General features: G+C 37.1%; 1 protein-coding gene across 3 annotated transcripts in view; it reads right to left on the bottom strand.

Annotated features, from left to right (window-relative positions):
* TENM1 (teneurin transmembrane protein 1) overlaps positions 1-24,271 on the bottom strand; it is a gene marked incomplete at both ends in the record, with an annotated part of 603,322 nt that overhangs the window by 254,802 nt on the left and 324,249 nt on the right. For all 3 annotated transcript variants that reach the window (XM_082610702.1, XM_082610701.1, XM_082610700.1), the window contains 5 exons: positions 7,574-7,774; positions 11,470-11,664; positions 13,221-13,322; positions 18,103-18,313; positions 19,408-19,607. In XM_082610702.1, coding sequence (XP_082466828.1) covers positions 7,574-7,774; positions 11,470-11,664; positions 13,221-13,322; positions 18,103-18,313; positions 19,408-19,607 — 909 coding nt within the window. The remainder of the gene's footprint in view (positions 1-7,573; positions 7,775-11,469; positions 11,665-13,220; positions 13,323-18,102; positions 18,314-19,407; positions 19,608-24,271) is intronic.

Below are 24,271 nucleotides of genomic sequence, written 5' to 3' on the forward strand. Positions count from 1 at the left end.
GACATGGGTTCTTTTTTTTTTAACATCTTTACTGGAGTATAATTGCTTTACATTGTTGTGTTAGTTTCTGCTGTATAACAAAATGAATCAGCTATATGTATACATATATCCCCATATCCCCTCCCTCTTGCATCTCCCTCCCACCCTCCCTATCTCACCCCTCTAGGTGGTCACAAAGCACCGAGCAGATCTCCCTGTGCTATGTGGCTGCTTCCCACTAGCTATCTATTTTACATTTGGTAGTGTATATAAGACATGGGTTCTTATATTCAAGAAGCTCTGCAAGTCACAAGCAGGATAAAAACAAAATTAATCCACACTGATCCTTAGGATAGGACACTGGGCTGTGAATTCTATTGTCAACCTCAACTCTGAAGCATACACAATAAAGTAACTTTTTCCCTGTGTCTCACAGCGAATTAGTTCCTTCAGCTATAAAATGAGGAAACTTATTACCAACCCTGCTTAGACCTTATGGATGTTAGGAGAGTAATAGAAACCTGTTTGCTAGGTTATTGGGAATGTGGAAGTACAAGTACAAGTCAAGTTCTTTATAGCAGAGGCAAGTACCCATTCAGAATTTCTATGAGCTCCACCTTATTAAGTTTCCAGGTAAAAATGTATTGTCCTTACTCTTTAATGAAGGACTAATCTCTGTCCTTCCTATGTCTCTTCTCCTTCTTTCCAATGACTCAGAAGAATACATGTAGAGCAAATCTCTGGAACAGTCCTGGAGGTATTTTGTATCATCAAAGCTCAATATGCAATCCACATTCTAATAATGACCCCGGATTATGGCCATAATAATGAAATGAAGAAAATGGATATGTAAGTATTTGGAGAAGAAATTAAAACCAACAGATCAACGCAGGATGTTTTAATTACAGGAATGAAAGTATCCTTCAGTGTATTTGGGGGAGATGTATGGGGTGCTCTTCAATATCTCTAATCATTTGATTTTGCACAGGACTGGGACAACTTATTCTGATTCTTGTCCATGTCCTGGCCACCGATTGTGCACAATTGATTTCTGGCTTCCTTCGAGCCCTCTCAGCCATCTCCACTAGACAAGCAGGCGGCAGGTCAGACTGTGGAGGTGGGCACCCAGGTGGCCACTTGCCCTGCAGGATCTCACCTACAGGGCCAAATACACCTTTTAGATACACCCTTTTCTGGGTCTGTTTTCATTTCATGTAGATAAATGTGAATTGAGAAAAATGCCAAATAGAAAATGAATTGGAATTCAGAATAAGACTTTGGGTAAATGAGAGGAATGCATTTAATAGTGAAGCACAGAATTTTCCTGTTTTCTTTTGATGCCCCTATTGGTCTGTCCAAATGCATTCCTTATTATTAACTGTACTTTAACCATGTAAGTAAGCATGCATCTTCACACTCATGCTTACTTAATTACATTTTCTTGCCTCACAGTTGCCACCTTATTTTAATATATGTCCCTGGTTTCAAAAACAATTTTAAAGCTTTAATGTCCTGGAACAGTCAGTAGAGTTAGTTCAGATTTACAGAGAGGAAGCTGCAAATGTACCTCCTTTTTCAAACTTGTCAAATTGTCAAAAGTTTCACTGGATTTTTGCATTGCAGCCAGCTAATGATGGCAGAACAGGCATGGTTTTTATTGTCTCAGAACAGAATGTAAAAGACGTATTTTGAAAACATTTGATATTTGATGTGCCTTGAATCACTGCACTGTATATATAATCTTATGGCTATTAAATGAACTCTCTTTTATAAAAATAAGGGATTTTTGAATCTGAGAATATTTTGGGGTTCAATTTCTATTTTCACTTGAGACAAAAAAAAACTTCGGGGGTGTCAAACCATCTCTGAGTAGGATGTGTTGCTAGGAAATCATGATAATAGTATGATTTTTTTCCATTTCATATCTACCTCTCAAAAATATTTATGTGGATTCCATCTTACACCCTTAATTTGAATTGAAATTCTATTAAGGATGCTCTTGGGTTGTATTTCTAGTGCCACCAATGAACTTCATTTACTGATTCAGTAAATCTACAGTTAATGTTTTGACCTCACTGTAGTGTTAATGGTGTAGCCACTATGTTTCAAGCAGGGGTTTGTTTTATTAAATCAATCAAATCAGAGTCACCTTAAGGTTTACCCTTTATTTTTTTACTGAGTAGAAAAAGAAATACTTTAAAATAAATTTGATCAGAGGTTGTCATACTTTGAATGCAAGTTAAAAATAATTAAGCCTACATAGGAATTAGTCATAAGCCTTTTGTCCCTGTACGCTAAAAAGAACCTCCCATCATGTTTCGGTGACTAGTTGTCTATATTTGAGCTTTTCTTTAAGTCCAGGGAATTTGTAGCATTATAATATATTAACATTGTTTACTAATTAATAGAAACTTTTCTTCTGAGAACTCAGCTACTGTGCCTAAGAAATTCAAGTGTGTCCCCCGAACTGAAGAGGGAGAAGTACCTGCAATCCTAGGTTCCTAATCTGGGTACATTGATTATCTCTTTTCTACTGAAGATACTTAATAGTAGTTACTTTATATATGAGTGGATTTTTCTCTTCAGTGGCATGATGAATGACTATATCGTTGTGCCCGCAGCATGTACATTAGATTTGGAACAAAGCTTCTTTATCAAATGGCAGGTACAACCCTGCTGTTACTGTAATATCTGTAGGAAAAATACAGCGTACACACTAATCATCTCAAATGGCCTAATCAATACCTGGAAATTGCAGGAAAGTGATGCATTGTATGTGATAGGTATGTAGAATCAGATGAAAATCTTTTGATTATTGGCACTTTCAATAAAGGGGAAAACTAATAATGTTTTAAAAGCATATGATACTTGTGTAATCAAGGAAAGTTTTCCTAGCAATAATAATTATATGAGCCTTTTACAACTTCCTCCTCTAATTATCCATTTTATTAGTAGATGCATATCACCATCCATTAGGCAACACTTAAAAACATAACGAGACATTGTTATATATACACATGTATATGTGTGTGTGTGCATGTATATCTCTACAAATACAGGTAGATTCTCAAAGAGCATGGTCTATATATCAAAGTATGGATGTCCTTATAACGAAAACAAAACTATTTACAATTAATATTTCCTCACCATAAACAATATGGAGTTAAGAGAGTTTATGGACTGCATCCATGAACCACTCATAATCAGTGTCAACAGCTCACTAAACAGTATCAAGAATCAGAGATCTCAGTGTTGAAAGGGGCCTCAAGGGCCATTTGGCTAATCTTCTACCATTTCAAAAATGAGGCAGTTGAGACTCAAAGAAGTTAAATTAGTTACTCAAAGGCACTGTGCTGTGAAAAGACACACAGGTGCACACATACACAAATACACACACGCAGTGTCATCTCTCTGATGGACAAGATGGCCACATGTCATAGGATAGCCTGAAAACAAATATCCTTATAACAAAGCCTTATGGGATCTTCAGGAACTAACCCGGCTTGGATGGGGTACATGATGATAGTACCTCAGATGATTTCTGTTATATAGCAAAACAAACAAACAAACAAACAAACAATATATATATATATATATATATATATATCTGAGGTTCAGAAATACTTCAGGGCACAATGTTCCATCTCTCTAGCTGATTAATCCAGTTCTAAGATCCAGTATAATGAGAGGTAATCACGGTAGAAAGAGCAGAAGCTGTCTTCGCCTTGTGAATGCTTACCTTCTATGAATTTCACAGTCAGTTATCTGAGAGTAAGAATAGACGGGGTGACTCAGAGGAAGTTTCATCAGGAAGAAAGGAGTACAAAGCTCCAAACTCTGTTTTTGTGCTCCCCTTCAAAGACTATGTGACCAGGAGAAGCCAAATTTTATGAAAGACATGTAGTAGATGCATTTTACAATGCTGATATTAGAAGCCAAGGCCAGTTATCTTCAGTATAGGCTAAATGTATTACTGAGATTTCATGGCAAGGAGTTCTATTTTAAGGGAGTATGATTTGACCTGTGGTATATCCAAATCTAAACTATGTTATAACTAGCTTCTATTGTATTCCTCTTGAGGTATTTTTAAAGACTAATGAGTTAACCTTTGTGAAGTACCATGAGACCTTCAGGTTAAAGAATCCTGTATCAACTATCAATTCACTGCCACTAACAATACTCAACGTACCTAGAAAACAGACTAAAAATAATCAGTAAACCATTCACTGCAGTCCCCTTGGTATCAGAGCAGCACAGTTAACATGCTAACAGCTAAGCGTCATGCGCTTAGAGGAAGAAAATGATCAATGGCAAAGAGCATATCCACCACCTTTGAAATGACATGATCCATTATAAGAATCAGATGTTAAATTGCATCCTGTACTGAGCACACTCAAAAGTCTGCACAGTGAGATCATCTCGATGGTTAAGTATGCTCTGTGGGAACAACCTTTATGGAGCTTAAAAATCACAGAAGGACTATTCATACCATGACACCGGAGATTTGGAAGGCATTTCCTCCCCCTATTTTTCAAGTTGGTAGTTTTATTAGGAAGCCTTTTGCCTGAAAGGCTGCAAAGTTTTGGATCATACTTATTCACTCTTCTGCTTCTTTGAGCAAGAGATGTTTCCAGTGTTTTTTCTACTGGGTCTAGAATGGATGAACGTGGCTTTAGTCTGCATTCTAATTTAGTCTGCGTTTAGTCCACATTGTATCTGGACAAGAATGTGTCATTCATGCACTTGATATTTGATGCCCTTCATCTCCTCGAACTTTCCCTTTTCAGTAAGCTAATCTATACACCTGAGTCCCTGGCTCCTTGTCTAACTCTTCCTTTGGTGGGGGCGAGGGTGGAGGCTAGAAGGAACGCTAGATGTAGAATGAAATCAACAGCCCTGGTTTCTACTTGCACGTTTGCAAATTAGCCAGGTCTATGGCCTTGGACAAGTCATTGAACCTTGCTGGTCCTCAGTTTCCTCATGTTTCAAAAACTTGCACACTTCTTGTTCATTGTTTACTGTCTATCTCTCCCAGCCAGACTGCAAGCTCCATTAGTGCAGGAATTTTTGTATTCCTCACTGATGTATCCCAAGAGCTAGCACATGACACATAGTAAGTGCTCAAGGAAAATTTGTTTAATAGAAGAAGTGTAGAGATATGTGGTTCAATGTTTCACAAATGTGGTAGCCTCTAGTTCACCTGTCTCAGCATCCTTAAGGATTCTAGTACACTGAAGCCAGAGAGGTGAAGCAGTTTGCCCCTAGATGTGAGAGCTAGGGAACCATTCTCACCTCCTCATTTAATTGTCCATTGGCCAAACATTTATTGAGCCCCTATTATGTCCCTGTCATATATGTGGAATCTAAAATATGACACAAATGAACCTATCTACAAAACAGAAACAGACTCACGGACATATAGAACAGACTTGTGGTTGCCAAGGGGGGGTGAGGGAGGGATGGATTGGGAGTTTGGGATTAGCAGATGTAAACTACTATATATAGAACGGATAAATAACAAGGCCCTACTGTATAGCACATTCAAGCTCCTGTGATAAACCATAATGCAAAAGAATATGAAAAAGAATGTATATATATGTATAACTGAATCACTTTGCTGTACAGCAGTAATTAACACAACATTGTAATTCAACTATACTTGAATAAAATAAATTTAAAAAAAAAGGCTTTTCCAAAGTCTTCTTGGCTGTAGAGTTTCTTCTCAGAGAAATAACCCATGCCACCCTCTTTGTGCTCTGCAGTACATGGCCTTGGACACAGCCTAGCAATGATACCTCTTTATACATGGTGAATTAGGTGATGGGCTCCCAGAGGACAGTATAGTACAATGGTTCAGTGCATGGAGCATGAAGCCAGAATACCTCAGTCCAAATTCGGACTCTGGTACTTGTTATAGGGGTGACTATGGGCAAGTTATTTAATCTCTCTGTGCCTCAGTTTCCTCATGTGTAAAGTGGGCCTAATTACAGTACTTATCTCATAGGGTTGTTATGAAGATTAAGTGAACATAAGTCCAACAGTTAGAAAAGTGCCTAATACACAATAATTGTTATGTAAGTGTATGCTCTAGGCCATGATACTATATCTGACACATGGAAGGATGGAAGGTGTTTAATAACATTTAGTAAATAAATTAATAATCAGGTTAGAGCTATATTGTAAAGTCCCCTAATATGCAGTTACTTCCCTTTTGTTAACTATCTTCTAATTGTTCAATGTGTGTTCTCCACTAGCTCCTTGCGTGCAAGGACCACATCCATCTTGTTCATCACTATATCCCCAGCACCAAGCACCATGCCAAGCACATCGTAGGCACACTATATTTGCTAAGTGTATAAGTGAGTGATTTTTAAGATTTGCATTTTAGTTATTATTACACTGTCTTTAGCATTTTAATCATTTTCTGAAATTGTAAAATGCAATCCTTTCTCCCATATTATTTCTATGTGAGGCAACAAAATTTTGTACAGTGAAGTATTAGGTTAGAATTAATTCCCTTAACAGAGTGATTCTCCTGTTTCTTTATAGTACAGGATTACAGATTTTGGGTTCAAAACTATTTCAGGTGCTGACAGAGCACCTGTCCTTCTTGCTTATCACGTGCCATTTTACATCCTCAACAAAATTCATCAGCAGAGGCTTTGTAAGAGCTATTACTTATTAATTCTACTCACTTAATGAGCACATGGTCTGAGGATAAGAAAAAATATAAAAAGGACGATCCCTTATTTTTGGTTTAGGTGGAAAAACAAGTCACGTACTCAAATACCTACATCACAATGCCTTTTTGATTCTCTAGCAATGAGTGCGGTAGGATTTCAGAGGATCCTGTTGATGTGACCAGGAAAAGTTTTATAAAATGGCTAAAACTGTAGTTGGTCTGGGTGGATGAGTTGAATTTTTACAGGTGGAGAGGGATTAGCATCCCTGCCGAGGAAAGGGCATAAAGAAAAGTGGGGGTAAGGAGAGCATACAGATTACTTTAGTGCAAGGAGGGATCTATGCAGGAAGCAGAAGTAGAAGATAGGCTGGAGAGAGAGATATGGAATAGTTTTTACTGGGCTTTTGATAACAGGCTAGGATATCTGAAGGTTTTCTATAGACAACGGAGAACTGTGGATGATGTTAGGGTAGAGAAGCAAAGTTGTGGGACTAGTAATTGGGCAGGAACATGGCAATATAGAAATAGAGTAAAGTGCCTGGCTAAGTTGAGTTTTTACATGATGGGACACCCAGTGTAAATATTCTGCAGATGGCTGGAAAGGAAGGACTACTTAAATTTGGGGAAGACATAGATTTCAAATAATCTGTATAGAACTGATAACAAAAGACTTGAGAATGGATGAAATAACTACAGGAGAATACAGAACTATGACAATGCAAAATATGATTAAAAGCCCAGCAGTATGTTGTATATGAAAATCCAGTAAAATACTAGCCTAGGGAATACCTGGAAGCCCTTTAAAACCCACAAAGGCATACAGATCAGAGTTTAAGAGACACTACCTTAAGGTAAAGACCAGTAAGAACTTGGGAGTGAAGGAAGAAGAACAAGAAGAAAACTCTGACATACCTGTTGAGCAGTCAGATCCTGTCCACTTGGGATCGCAGCTGCATGTTCCAGTGTCCAGGAGAAAAGTCCCGTGTCCTGAGCACTGCTCTTGACATATGGGAAGTGGAGTTTCACAGTTGATTCCTCCCCAACCAGTAGAACAGTGACATTCTCCTTTTACACAGATGCCATGGCCAGAACACATTGGGTCTAAGCAGTCCTCTGAAGGCCCCAAAAAGGAGGGAAAAGGTTGAAAGTAAATAAGTGTGGCCAGTTTACCTTAGGACAACGAAACCGAGATACACTGATTTCCTAATATTATATCATTTATGCTGTTTTAATTAGGCAATAAAATGACTCATGTAAATGCTGTGTTCAAACCAGAATATTATTAGCACTTGAAAATATGGTAGGCTATCATAAAGGTTGCAACCTAAATTTAGAAGAAGGAAACCACACATATGTTATGTGAAATTATGAGCAGTGTATAGTACTCCCACGCAAATGGGTGGGTGGACCAGTGTGGGCCTTCAATAAGAATTCCTTGGCTTTGTAAGAAAGATCAAGAATTTTTAGTAAGTCATTCCTCGCCTTTTCTGAAATTGGGATCATAACTCCCAGAAATGGCTTTTATTTGATGTGTCTAGAGGAGTTTTTATATATATTTAAGTTTGGATTATTTAAGGTATTACGTGAGGTGACTGCTGTTTCATGAAATCATACAATATAATCAATTTCTTATAATTTCTCATTTATCCCTAAGAAGCACTGAAAATGCAACATTTTTAACATAATTTAAAAATTCTTTTCCTCGTGGCTTCTCCTTCTACCAGGATGCTGTGACATAGTTTTCAATGCTTTAGAATATCACAGACTCAATTATATTTGTCTCGGATTCTGTGAAGTCTGGAAAATTTTGGACACATTCTAACAAACACTCTATTTTAGAAGTAGATTCCTATGTTTGCCTTGGGGAAAATCATTTTGTGCTTTTAATTGAGCGACCATCCCATGGGAAATGGGAAAGTTGATTTCCAAATTTCTGATCTTCCCATACAAATAAGATGAGAGCAAAATAACTTAACCATGATGAGGATGTATGCTTTGAATTACTTTTCTGGCAATGGAAATAGACTGGTACAATCTGCCATCATCTGCAAGACTGGCCTACTTTTAGGGTGTGGCATGTACCATGGAACAGAGTAAGTCTAACTAAGCAGTATTATAATTAGTGTTATTGCCATTATAATTAGCCCATGATCTCAGGATCATTAGCACAATGCTTTAATACCTGAGCTAATCAGCAAATAAACACCAGAAGGTACACCTGATTTCATCTGTTCATTATTTGGAGGGAGAGGAAAAGTCTAAAATGTAGAATACTGTTTCAGAAGGAGGTAATTTTATTACATCAAAATACAATAATTTAAATAAATGAAATAGTATTTAACTTAATATAGTTTCTTTTTTTAGAAGGCCATCTTCAATGAATAGGCAAGTCATACATAAGTAAGAGGCACAAAGTCATATGGCTGAAAGGACCAGGTTGGTAGTATACATGAATGAGACGGGCTGGATGTAAGAAAACAGGGTGTCAAATGAGTTGAAAATTACACCCCCATGAAAACCTGCCCATGGATGTTTACAGTAGCTCTATTCATAATTGCCTAAATTTGGAAACAGCCTTGATGTCCTTCAATAGATGAATGGATAAACAAACGGGTATATCGAGACAATGGAAGTTCAGTGAAAAGTAAATGAGCTATCAAGCCATGGAAAGACATGGAGGAGACAAATTCATGTTGCTAAATGGAATAAGCCAGTTTAAAATTTTCCATACTGTGTGATTCGAATTATATGACATTCTGAAAAAGGAAGACTACAGAGACAGTAAAAAGCTCAGTGGTTGCCAGGGGCTGGAGTAGGACGAGGGATAAACAGGTGGAGCACAGAGGATTTTTAGGGCAGTGAAATGATTCTGGATGATACCATGATGGTGGATACATGACATTATCCATTCAGCAAAACCCATATAATGCACAATACCAGGCGTGAACCCTAAGTAAACTATGGGCTTTATTTAGTTACTAATCATAATGTACCAATATTGGTTCATCAATTGTAACAAAGGTACTTTACTAATGCAAGGTGTTAATAATAGGGGAAACTCTGTGTGTGTGTGTGTATGTGTGTGTGTGTGTGTGTGTGTGTGTGTGTGTAGGGGTGAGGGCTATATGGGAACTCTGTACTTTTTGCTCAATTTTTATATCAGTCTAAAACTTGTCTAAAAAATAAAGTACATTAATTCAAAAATTAAAAAAACAAACAAACAGGGTGTGCTGGGAATAAGTGTCCAGTTTAAAGGAAGCTGCTGCTAATTGGTTACAATCATTGCCACCACATAGGAATGTGGGCCCAAGGTTACCAGATTTTCTAGTTGTTCAAGAGAAGCTAGAAACAGAGACTTTTATATGACATGTCTCTATTTTAAATTTTGGGAAATACGTCACATTAAACAACAACGAAAACACCACCACTACCACTCTGTGAATCAAACAAAACTCATCCATGGGCCCAGTTCAACCTGTGAGCTCCTGGTTTGTGATGTCTGACTTAAAATATTTTTTGTTAAAAAACTGTATTTGAAAAGTTTATACCTTTAAACATGGCATTCCTTGCTATCTTGGTTATTCTGTAAATTTTCTTAGTGGCCCCTAGAAGGCAAACATAAGCTAAGTCTTTTTTTCAACGACTTACAAAATTTAAATTAGAAGGGTCTAAATTAATTAGGTTAAATGTTTTTCAGGGCAGATTGTAGATGTTGTGATAGACACCATTTTTTGGTGAATGTCTGTGTGTCCCTATAGCATCTGAATGTACAACTTAAAATATCATGGTTGCAGATGGATTCCCATAAAAACAGCTTCCAAAAGTAACTCAGGAACTCTACTGCCTTCCCGAGGACCAATGACATTCATATTGGAACAGATACAATCTTTACACCAAAATTCTACTGTGGCTAATGGGAAGTGGAAAGCTAAACTCTGGCTTGCTCATGGAGTGGAATGAGATTAAACCCTTTAAAATGCTATGTAATAGTCTCAATGAGCCATCTTTAAAAAGCAATTATAGCGCATTTTCAGCAGTCTCTTTCCTGAACAACAGTTGTGATGAGACCATCTCCCATGGTAATGGTTTAATATTATTTCTGAAATCAGTCTTATTTGAGGAATGTGACATGAAAAAGGTCTGATTACTAGTAAATTTATTTTCCAATGTGTCTTCTTTAAATTATAAAACTATTACTATTTTGAAGTATGTTTTGTAAATGATAAAACTATTGTGTGTGTATGTGTAAAGGCTCCTTTGGGGTGAATTTTAATATAAAGGCACTGCCTTGAAACTCATTAGTGGTAAGTCTACTTCCTTAGGCATGGAGGTCAAGTTTCAGCAGGAGGTATGTAAAAATAAACAATATAAAGCAATAATAATAATGGTAATTACAAATCACTCCCAAAGAAAACATTCATGAAATGGTTCCAAATGTGCATGTATTATTATTTTTATTATGTGCTTTAAAGTAAGATGTAGCCTAGTGCACTCTGTAATAATGAAAGCATGTAAATTAACACCTAAAATCATCAGTATGGAAATTCTCAAGTTATAAAACTGTTAAAACGAGGGGGGAAATGCCATTTTTCACTACTGCTCTGCAAGGGCCACAGATAAAGCCTCATGTTAATATTAGAGGCTGTCAGAAGAGACACGAACTCCCCCGCTCCATGTACTAAGTAGACATGTGGAGCATTTAATGGTTTGCAAAGACCACTTACATCTCTACTAGAAACCCAGAATGACACTTTGGACAATTCAGTGAGAGAAAAGCCTGGAGCAATAGATTAACACAGGGCACTGACCTTCCTCGCATATTTCTCCTTTGTATCCTGGTACACAGATGCAGACTCCCATGATGCAGGTGCCGTGGCCAAAGCACGTTGGGTCAATGCATTGCTCTTCTGGAACGTCACACTCTGGCCCCTTCCAGCCATTTCGGCAGACACAGTGTCCTTTCTCGTATTCTCCGTTCCCACCACACAGCACAGGGCACGAATCTGAAGGTTGGTAAATGAACTTGTAATGTTCGCATAATGCTTTTAAAATCTCCAAAGAGCAATTCTCTATTGATTCTCGTATAATATTTCTGGTAAAAAAAATTGTACTATTTCTGTCTTAGCCTTTATTAAATTGGCACATGTTCGTGATTACAAACAGAATTTTCCTCTTATGGGATTGGGGGAAAGATAAATTATAAAAACATCCTGAGTGGAGAAATTATTTCAAGTACTTGCTTTTGATTTTCCCTGAAAATCTGTAAAACTAGTAGGGAGTTATTCATATTATAGAATGTTATCTTTAAAAAGTTGTGCATTTAAAGAGATTTATGCTGGACAGATGTCTTTGCCTATCCCACACTGTGCAGACCTTTATTAGAACACTCACTCCGCTTTGTCACTGTATGTCTCCTTATTAAAAATATGGGCTTCCTGAGGGCAGGGCCTGTACCTTCCTTCTCTTATTCATTTTTTCAATACCAGCCATCACCTCTACTTCTACCTCCCACCTCCTCAAGATCTATCAGAGAACTTGGAACCTAGCAAATGCTGTAGGATTCTCTGTTGAAAACCAATATCGTATATTAACGCATATATTTGGAATCTAGAAAAATGGCACAGATGAATCGGTTTGCAAGACAGAAATACAGACACAGATGTAGAACAAACGTACGGACACCAATAGGGGAAAGCGGGGGTGGGTGGTGGTGGTGGTGGTGGTATGAATTGGGAGACTGGTATTGACATGTATACACTGATATGTGTAAAACAGATAACTAATAAGAACCTGCTATATAAAAAATAAATAAAATAAAATTCAAAATAAAAAAAGAATTCTCTGTTGAATAGAATTTAATCTAAAGAAACGGAGTGGCTGAGAAACCTGAGATTAAAGCATTAGCAGACTGAGAACTTAACGAACACATTGCGAACGAGCAGAAAGCATCTCTAAAGTAATAACTGGAAGTCTATGGGGAAAACACAGTGTGATTTATCTACAGCTTTTCAAGAATTAAACTATGGGCAAGTCTAGTTTAAGTCTAGTAAAGTTTGAAAGTTTAACTTCTGCCTTTCCAGTCTTTCCTTTCTAGGCTACTCACCGATTTGGTGACTGTCCACCCCTTCCAGTTTACCTTGGTGTGTATAACCGGTTACTCACTCTGCCCTTTCTTAAAGTTCATCCATTATAAATGAGTTTATGAAGGGAACAGAAGTATCATGGAGTGGTTGGGTCAGAGGATCCAGGTACAAATCCCAGCTGTTAGATAACCTTGGTATTTCACCTCTCTGAGGTTATTTCTTTGCCCATAAAACTGTGATAATAGATCTACATCGTAGGACTATCATAGGATGTGGGAATTAAAAGAAGTACTGCAAAGTGTTTAGAACAGTGCCTGGCAGAGCAAGTGCTCAGCTTTTGGTAGTGACAGTTCAGGTGTTGCTATTGCTGCTGCTACTGCCACTCCTGTCCCTCCTCTTCCTCCTATTGCTACTAATTCTGAGTTCTCAAATGACATTGAGTTCCCCAATCAATCAGTATAACAGAGCAACCTCACCTCTAGCACAGTCAGGCCCAAGGAATCCTGGGAAGCAGTGACAATGGCCAGAGATACACTCTCCATTTCCATTGCAATTGGTCGAACAGTCATCCATTATTTCTATTAATAGAGAAAAAAAGAAAAAAAAAGAAAAAACCTATAGATTGTAGAGTCCTTAATTTTTCCTAAATTGCAGAAACTCTGGGCCTGTAACAATCTTTGCCCTCTGCTGTCTACAAAGCACTTACTATTTAAAATCAGATGCCAAAGACTTCTGTAAGATGTCATATGCAGTACCAAATTATTAAAAGCATCCTGGATTTGCTGAATTGGCTATTCAGGAATGGAACTAAAAACCAACCTCACCTCTAAAGTGCATAAAGGGTCTAGTTGAGTTGTGTTCTTATGAGACGTTCATGATAAAGCTAAAAATGTACGAGGATTATAGGTCATTTCTCAAAAGCAAAATGGACTTTAAAATGTAACCCAGAAGACGAAGTCTATTGTTTATTTTTCAAATTTAGGTTGTAGCAAATAAAAATTTCTTCTCTAGCACCTAAAATGTTTAGTCTACTATCTCGACAGCTTAAATATGATAATCAGTATTTCATTTTCATTAATAAGTGACAATGGAAAGCTTTTAAAGTAAGTGTTCATATTAAATTCACCACCACTAAAAGCATTAGAACCTAAGTATTTTGTTGAGAAATGCTTTCTTGACTGTAAATGCTTATCAGTTCTTTGCCACTAATTTCCCTTCAATCCATTCTTAGAGAAGAATAGGTTTCAGGGGAATTGAGAAGGCTTTGAAGGTGCCCATAGGTAGTTGTGGTGACATAAAGATGTGCAATGCAACAGTACTTTGATAAGTCTTGTGTTAAGTAACTTGATTGAAGAGGTATAAAGTTATACAAAAATCAGTCTCTGACGATGACGTTAAAAACTGTTTTTAGTTTAAAACTGTATTTGAGTATGATAGCATCAAATTCCAAGTCCATGAACTATTATGATATGCATGTTTTACTCCTGTAGTTTAAAAAAATAATCTTCTCATTACTCTTTTCTGTAAGTTTTCCATAACTTAGCACTCCTGGATTCGGACTTTCATGTTCTAGCCCATTACACTCATACTTCTCGTATGTACCAGTTTTTTCTTTTCAATCCAAATTATCTACTTCATCTAGTTTCACCTGGATAAGCTATTTCCAATTAGAAGGAAATATTCCAGTAAGTAGTCTTGGCATCTTCCATTAAACTATGAGAATTTATAAAGAGAGTTGGGAAATAGCATTTCTTCAACTGTGGCCTTTTGACCACCTATATCAGTAGGATCACATGAGGCAATTAAAATGCAGATACCTGAGCTTCACTCCAGATTTACTGAATTTGTCTCTGAGGGATGCAGCCCAGTAATCTACATTCTAACAAACACCTCAGGTGACTCTGCAGGTGATGACCGAATTAAAGCATTAAGAACCAATGCTTCAGATAGTAAATTTCCAGGTTAGAGGAATTCTAGTCTAGACTTGGAATTCTGCAATAAAAGCAAGAGGAAGAAAGTGGTATCTAGTCCATTTAGGTGATTCTTAGAAAGCTGAGAATGAATCCAGTGGCTGTGTGGATAGCCACCCTATTATCAATCAGAGATTATTCTTCTGACATCCGTGTGAATACAACAGATTCCTTTTTGCAGGTTTATGGTGGCCTGTTTTCTGATCCCTGTGCTAGAAAACTGAACTGGATAAGAAACTGACACGTGGCATTTGCTGAACAACTGGACTGGCAGGAATGTAATATTTGACAATGAGCTAACCATTTTTAACTCATTAAAACATTAGTTATTTTCAGAAAATCATTAATTTATTTAAAAGGTCATTACGAAAAGGCACAAAGGGTCTTTTCTTCTCTTTTCATTCAGAGATGGAACAATTATTATCTATTTTCTTATCTTGCTTTCTTGTACCAAAAAGTAATGGCAGTTCTTAAATCTACATTTGGATTTCCCCTGCCCTGGATGGTTAATAGGAGGCCATGGAGGAAGCTTTCAAAGGTAAATATACTTGAATTTAATTTCACACCAGGTCCTATTGACAACTTTATGGAAGCAGCCTTGTGGGAATGTAGCTATTGTAGAAAACATGTTTAATAAAGTTTGCTACGAAAATGAATAAAAATCCCTACATCTTATTGACTTATCTAAGAACCGTTCCTGGGCCCATAATGCTACACAGAGCTTAACACCTGCAATGCAAATGAGAAGAGAAGGCAATATAGGAGGTTTTGGAAGCTGCCACCTCCACTGGGTATCAAAGAGACATCGGGATAGCCTAGGGACTCCAAAAGGAGGATGGCTACAGCAGAAACACATAAATAACTAGTGATGAAAAAGAATGTGCTTTTCTGTTTATACTGGCCTCCAGGAAGTTTGCCTTCTATCTTTTAAATCTTACTTCAGACTCACTTCCTAGACACCAGTTCATTAGAGTTGAGAATCATTTTAAAGTTCTACGCTTAAAACCCTGTTTTTATGCTACAGCCTAAAGCCCCTTGGTTTCTGCATCTGCTCTGATGATGGGTTTTGCTTCTGGCAGGTTTTCTCATGGGAAAAGCCAAAGCTAACGAATAACCGTATGGAATGAGTATGGTCTAAAGGGCAGGGGTTTGGAATCAGAGATACTGAGTGTCTCCAATCTCAATTTTGCCACTTGTTGGCTGTGAGACTTTACCAAATTATTTACTCATACCAAGCCTCTGATTCCTTACTTGTAATGTAAGTAGCACTATACCTATGCTATCGGGGTTGTGATGAGAATCAAACAAGATAACTGAATGTAAAGCATCCAGTAGAGTGCTTGGGGCAGAATGGCACTCCATAGATGGTATATATTATCATGTTATTGAGCAGGTTGGCTGAGATTAGGGGATATTGATAACTCTGTCTATACAGCTAGAAAGTAACATATAATAATATAGGCTAGTAGCTAGCCTATATTAGTCATTCAATAAATGTTGGTTATTAATGCTGTTTTGATCCCTATGAGTAGCAGACCAAATATAGTTAAGATCAATCAACTGATTCTAACATTATCATGAAATAGACAAAGGAGCAACATTTAGAAAAGTTCATACAGACCTTAATTTGTTTAATCAAATACATTATCCTCTTTTTACTATGATTAAGATAAAGTACAAAAACATAAAAATAATGGGGAGAATTTACAGTGAATAACTTATATACCCTTGACATTTTGGGAAATTTACTTGGATTCTCTTTAAGTGGAATTATAGGAGAAATGTTTCTGTTGCTTCTAATCTTAAAGATAACAGAAAAGTAAAGAAACTGATTTGCATAAGGAAAAGCAAATATGTTGTTGCAGATGAAACTAACAGCTTCATCTCTGGATAACAGAAAATTATATCTCAAAGGTTAGGTTCTTTGCGGGGAGGAAGTAAGGAACAGGAAAAAAACTTCAAGCATGTTTCTGGGTCTATTGATTTTTGAAAGGTTAATGACTTGGTTAGTGTTTTAACTTGAGCTTAGGGGTAAGGATAACAGGAAGAGAGAAAATCTTCTTCACAAATGTTTTAAATCTTCTAAATCCTCTGATTTCTTAGGAGAAACTCAACCTCTCATAACTCATTAGTATTTGCATTATCAAAACTAGGTCTTGGTGGACAAATATCATGAAAGGTGTGTCCGCTGAATTTGCCCCACTGAATCTGTGAGTGGCAAAACAGTGTCATGACTTAAATTTTTTTTTTTTCTAATTTAACAAACACTTTGTCTTTTGAAGATGTAAGATCAGTGGAGTTTTCTCTAGGGGGAAAATCATCAGTGCATTTTTATTGCCTTTCTGATTACTTTAGAGGAAAGTTTTTGATAATCTTGCAGTGGGAATACCATTTTCTACTGACAAAAGGTCTTCAGCATCAAGTAAAAATAAAACATAATTGTTATAAAGAGCAGATGGTATATCTATTAACAGTCAACACAACTTCCTAAACATATGGTTGAACAGGTTAACTAAAGGATAAAGTGGTGAGAGGTGTATAGAAAACTGACAGCTGTAAGACACTTTCCCTTCTTTTAAAAGACGTGTTTTAGGAAAATTCACACAGTAAAATACTGTGTCTATGAGTTGTTTACCCTTAGGGCTCTAAATCTGCTAAAGATCTCAGCTTTATTCGCACAAAGGGTTATGAGGAATGACTTCACCCAAAAAAATGACAAGAGCTTGCTGTCTCTGATTAACTAGGGTGAAAGTGAATAACAGTGTGTGTAGACATTGTATTAAAAAGAACATGCTTTAAAGGGCTCTGAGCGCAGTGAAAGAGCCATTGTGATGATTTTTAAACTAAACAATTCTAAAGAAAGAACTTTGATTGACCCAAGTTATTATCCTTAAGACTCTCCTCTACTCTTAGGTTGTATTTTTAAATCATAATGGTTCTAGAATCAGTTGTTGTAAAGAAGAACTGGATTGATGCTAGTTTTTTCATTTAAAAAGGTATTTATTCGCTTTTTCTTTTTTAATAGAACTTGAATTAACAGGGCTTCTCTTGCTTATTTCCCTTCTTCATGAGGTTGTTCATCTATGTATTCTCGGTAACAGTATTAATATTATCCAGGTAAGTATTCCTGTTGAAAACATATAAAAAGGAGCATGGCAAGTAACCTAAAATGGCAGCAAATAAAGGAGCATTTAAAAAATCTTAATCAGCATTTAAACAACATTACTGACAACAACAATATAAACCTTTCTCATTGTGACCTATCCCGAGTAATGACTTTAAGGTAGAATGAGCAATATGCTTACATAACATCTGTATCACTTTCATCACTGATTATGTCTTTCTGGAGTTACATTGTCAATTCAAAATCATAGCCAAGGCAGCTTACCAATCGCTGTAGTTAACACAAATACTTGCTCCATCTTTTTTCCATCGTTGTAAAATGCCAGATACCAAGGCCCTTGGTCCATATACTCTATGAAACCTGTTTCCTGCAGTGAGGTTAAGATCAGGTTCCGAGGGGAGTGCTGGGTATCATCAGAGCTCTTGGAGTCCTGTTTGACCAGTTGTTTTCCATCCATTAGTTTTACAAAATCAAACTGGAACAAATACAAACACAAATATGAGCCGCTACTTTTACTTCTAAGGCTGATAAACATCTCTCACTTCAATTGTGCTACTTCATACTTCTTTGCTTTGGAGGTGGGCAAAGTGGGAGAAGAGGTTATTCATTCTTAAGAATATCTAAACCCAAAAGCATATTATTAATTCTGAAAAAATAACTGTTTAAAAATAATAAACCAAGAAATATAAAAATTCTTACTTAGTATTATGCAAGAGAATCTTGATATTTTACTAAAGTATCTGAGAGAAGATACTTGAAAATAGACATTTCCCTTGAAATGTTACCATGACCTTCTTTACAAATTAAAAAGAGTTTTACAGTTTTTAAAACAAATAAATGAACAGTTGAAAATTTGAGAACATTCATCATAATTTACTACCTTTGTGGTAATATATTTAAACATTCAAAGACCCTGTCCTTTTTTTTTTCCTAATTGGTGGACAAGCACATGACACACGTATCCCAAGCCCCAGATGGTTATGATTCCCTATGCTACTTCTTAGATGGAGCAGGGCCTCAAATGGGTTCATGTAAGGAAGAGATAAGGGAAGGAAATTAAGGGAAATGATGTGGCAAAGGTTTATAAAAGGGTCTTGTAAACCATAGAGGTTTTACATATTTGTGTTTTTATTAACAATAACAAGGAAAAAATTTTACCTGCAAGATAAAACGTGCCTTTTTGACTCATTTCCCTCTTGATTTGCATTGCTTTATTGGGACCACAGGTCAGGAATGTATGGAAGCAGCGGAGGAGGTGTGGGCACCAAAGCTAAGTAAGAGGAGGGGGCTGGGAAGGCTCATGACCATCCTGTTCCAGGAAGCAGAACTCAAGTTGCAAGAATGTTTCCTTAAACTCCCTTTTTTGAATCTGCTCTGCTAAATGCTAGTCCTTATTTCTCAGTACCATTTTTTTTCATTCGCTTGACTGTGATTATTCTCGATATTTACTCATTACAAAAACTGTCTGCCTTCACCTTTGACTCCCACATACTTTGCAAGTCACAACCCCTAAACTATTCATCTCACCACTCTCTAAAAGGGTCAAGAAATACCTATAATATCAAATACCTGAGTATGTGTAGGTGGAATGTTTCTTCTGCCATAAATTCCCAGCAGAGAGTCCTTGGCTAAAGAAATATTGAATTTCAGATATATAGGATGGTGGATAGTAATCTGGAAGCGCCAGAATAAGCCAGGTGGAATGGTCTGCATGACCTGTGCACCAATGTCAACTTCTCCGGTGTCTATTGCCCGTCCCTTCTGAAACACTGGTTTTAAAAGTAAAGAAAATTATACATAATATTAATCTTAATTTATAAAGCAATGGTTTTTAGATTTTCAAGAACAGGTATATCAAAAAAACTTACTCAGCTCTTTCTTCCTCCTCACCCCACCCATCTTTTAAGACCTTACCCAAATTTAATATCTTCCAAGGAGCCTTCCATAACCAACCACTATATCAGTCTCTCTTTCCTCTAAACTACTATTGCATTTATTTCCATCATTTGAGTCATTTTAACCATTATTTACTGAGTTTTGTCTTGGTAGCTGTAGGAGATACAAAGATGAGTAAAATACAGTTCTCGCTCTCAAGGAACTTTGAATATAAGAGAGAAAATAGAACAAGTACACAAATATCCACATTGTAAAGGAAAATACCTGAGCTGGGTATACAAAGGAAGGAAAAGGTTTTGGTTGGAGGATACTCATCATTCCTAGTTGTCTCAGTCCCCTCAGTCCCCTTCATATTCTTTAATTTTCTCCTTAGCACTTATCACCACCTAACATAGCACATGTTTTATTTATTTATTGTTTATCACCTATTTTCTCCCGATAGAATATAAGGTCCATGAGGCTGTGGCTGTTTTGTTTATTGCTTTATCCCCAGTAACTAGAAAAATATAGGCAAATAGTATGTGATCAGTACATATTTATTCAATGAATGAATGAAAGAATGAATCAGAAAAGCCTATGTATGGGAAGTGGTACTGAAGATGGGCCTTAAAGGATGGAAAGGATTTCAACAGAGCTGTTGGGAAGGATTTTCCATGTGAAGGGAACAGCTTGAACCAAAACAAAGAGGGAAACCATAAAGCTAAGGTGCAGGGTATGGGTATATAGAGAGGAGCAGTTGGAGATAGGGCTGGAGGGAAAGGACGGCATGATAGTCTATAGCTCCTTGAGAGCCAGTCCTAAATAGTTTACTTAGTAAAGGATGGAAAGCCATTAAAGGTTTTTAGAAAGAGGGGAGAGGTTGGGTACATTAGAAAGGCTAATTTTGGGACTTCCCTGGTGGCACAATGGTTAAGAATCTGCCTGCCAATGCAGGGGACACAGGTTCGAGCCCTGGTCTGGGAAGATCCCACATGCCCCGGAGCAAGTAAGCCCATGCACCACAACTACTGAGCCCGTGTACTGCAACTACTGAAGCCCACACACCTAGAGCCCATGCTCTGCAACAAGAGAAGCCACCGGAATGAGAAGCCCACGCACCACAATGAAGAGTAGCCCCCGCTAGCTGCACCTAAAGAAAGCCCGTGCGCAACGAAGACCCAATGCAGCCAAAAAAATAAATTAAAAAAAAAAAAGGGCTAATCTTGAGGCAGAAAGTAGGATGCATTAGAACAGGAAGGCACAAGAACGATATAGGAATTATGGGGCAATAATTCAGGTGAATGACATGAAGATCTAAATTTAGGGTAGAACCAACAGCTCATGTGGAAAAAGTACATTCCAGTCAATTGTAAAATTAATAAGTGGGACTACATCAAACTAATGAGATTCTGCACAGCAAAGGGAACAATAAATAAATTGGAAAGGCAACCTACAGAATGGGAGAAAATACTTGCAAACCATATGCAGCCATCCCTCAGTTCTGTGGGGGATTGGTTCTAGTATCCCCATGGATCCTAAAATCTGTGGATGCTCAAGTCCCATATATAAAATGGCAAAGTATTTGCACATGACCTATGTACATCCTCTCATATACTTTAAATCATCTCTAGATGGCTTACAATACCTAATACAATGTAGATGCTATGTAAATAGTTGCTCACTTGTGGCAAATTCAAATTTTGCTTTTTGGAACTTTCTGGAATTTTTTCCCCCGAATATTTTTTTTTTTTTTTTTTTTTTTTTTTTTTTTTTTTTTTTTTTTTGCTGTACGCGGGCCTCTCACTGCTGTGGCCTCTCCCGTTGCGGAGCACAGGCTCCGGACACACAGGCTCCGCGGCCATGGCTCGCGGGCCCAGCCGCTCCGCGGCATGTGGGATCTTCCGGGATCGGGGCACGAACCCGTGTCCCCTGCATCGGCAGGCGGACTCTCAACCACTGCGCCACCAGGGAAGCCCCTCCCCCGAATATTTTTGATTCCAGGTTGGTTGAATCCGCAGATGCAGAACCCGAGAATATGGAAGGCTAAATGTATCTGACAAGGCATTAATATCCAAAATATATAAAGAACTTATACAATTCAATAGCAAAACAGCAAATAATCCAATTTTTAAAAATGGACAAAGGACTCGAATATATATAAGGACTCGAATATATATATTTTCCAAAGAAGACATATTAATGGCCAATAGGTATATGTAAGGTGCTTAACATCACTAATCACTGGGGGAATGCAAATCAAAATCACAATGAGATATCACCTCACACTTGTTCGGTTAGATATTATCAAAAACACAAGAGATAAATGTTGGTGAGGATGTGGAGAAAAGAAAATCCTTGTGTACTGTTGGTAGAAATGCAAAATGGTACTGCCATTTTGGAAAACAGTATGGAGGTTCCTCAAAAAACTAAAAATAGAACCATCATATGATACAGCAGTCCTACCCCTGGGTATATATCCAAAGGAATTGAAATCAGCATCCCAAAGAGATATCTGCACTCCCATATTCACTGCAGCATTATTTACAATAGCCAAGATATGGAAACAACCTAAATGTCCTTCAGTGGATAAATGGATAAAGAAGATGTGAGATTTTATATATATATATATATGTTACTCAGCCGTAAAAAAGAAGAAATCCTGCCATTGGCAACAACATGGATGAATCTGAAGGGCATTATGCTTAGTGAAATAAGGCAGACAGAAAGAAGTCGATTTCATGGAAACAAGAATAGAATGGTGGTTGCCAGGGCTGGAGGGAGGGGAAAATGGGGTGATGTAGGTCAAAGGGCACAAATTTTCAGTTATAAGATGTTTTGAGGATCTAATGTACAGCATGGTGACTATAGCTAATAATATGGTAATGTATACTTGAAAAATGCTGTGAGTAAATCTTAAGCATTTTCACCACACACACACACACACACACACACACGAGTTGACTGTGTTAACTATGCGAGGTGATGAATGTTTTAATTATCTTGATCTTGGTAATCATTCTACAATATATATGTATACCAAATCATCATGCTGTATACTTTAAATATATATGATCATATTTGTCAATTATGCCTCAATAATGTTTAAAAAAATCACATATTATCTGGGAAGTGTAAAACTGGATTACCCTGAAGAATGGTACAAATATCAACTAACTTCAGATTATTATAAATTTTAAAAATCTTATAATTTCAAGCATAAATACTAAAAACTAAAAATTTATTTTTTGAACTAGCATAGAGAAAATAATACTGAGATTAAAAATAATTTATCTAAACAAAGGTAAGAAGGGGAAGACAGACTAGATGGGACAATTAGAAAACATAAAAGAAGATGGAAGATAAATTTCATATATCTATATCTATAATTAAAAATAAATAGTAATGAGCTAAACGTTTGTGTTAAAAGGTAAGAACCACCATTCGGAATTAAGAAGTAAAATCTAATTATGTTTCTTACAAAAAACATATCTAAAATATAAAGAGTTATTTATAATAATAAAACAAATTATTTCCCCAGGAAGAAAAGACAAAAAAAAAAGAAAAAAAAAATGGAAGAAGACAATGTAAAGGACAGTTCTATAGTAGTGCTTCTCAAACTGGAATGTGTAGGGACTTCCCTGGCGGTCCAGTGGTTAGGACTCGGTGCTTTTCACTGCCAGGGCCTGGGTTCAATCCCTGGTCGGGGAACTAAGATCCTATGAGTTCCCAACTAATGCCCATGCTTCGTGGTCCACAGCCCACATGCTGGGAAGCAAGGTTCTGAGGACCCTGGGAACCTACGTGTGGGGAATGAGGCGGGGTGGTCAAAATTGTAATTTTGTGACTTAGTGACAGTAGCAAAAACAAGAAACCTAGAAGGAGCTGGTTAGTATGAGAGAATGTTAGTGTATCAGGTCTTTATTATTTCTTGCCATATTTTCTAATTATTTCAGCTGTGCTAGCTTAATATAAGTTTCTTGGGATTCTTTATTATGTGGTGGTGGGGAGGGAAGAGAGAGAAGCAGGGGGGCAAGAATTAGTTTGCCTTGATTTTAAGCAAGGAGGATTACATCTCAGGAGGGCAAGTTCAATTTGGCCTCATTTCACTCTGCCTTTATATTTTGCAGCCATCAACTCCTTTTCCACATCAAACACAGTTTAAAAACACACATGGTCTCTGTCCTTTGTGTTCACCCACTATAAAATTAACAGCCCATTAAGAAACACACCTGCAGTGGCTTTATTCAGAGGCCAATGCCTTGCAGCTTTTAACTCCCTAAAATACCTCCATTATTGCTTTCTGTGTTAAGGCTAAGAGTAATAACTATTTTAAGAATGTTCACTGTTAACTGTTAATAATAGATTTCAAATGCAATTTTGAACATAATTATGTACTACAGGACACATAATTTTGTGGAATTGACATTTATAATAAAATACGCCCTTTGAGATGATAAATGACCAACTGAGGACCTTATTTTTCAGTGGAAGTTACTTTTTTCCATGCGAGGCAGAACAGTTTGGTCCCTAAAGGGTTGATTATACATTTAACTCTTAA

The sequence above is a fragment of the Mesoplodon mirus genome (genome assembly GCF_964341445.2).
Source record: "Mesoplodon mirus genome assembly, chromosome: X".
NCBI lineage: Eukaryota > Metazoa > Chordata > Mammalia > Artiodactyla > Ziphiidae > Mesoplodon > Mesoplodon mirus.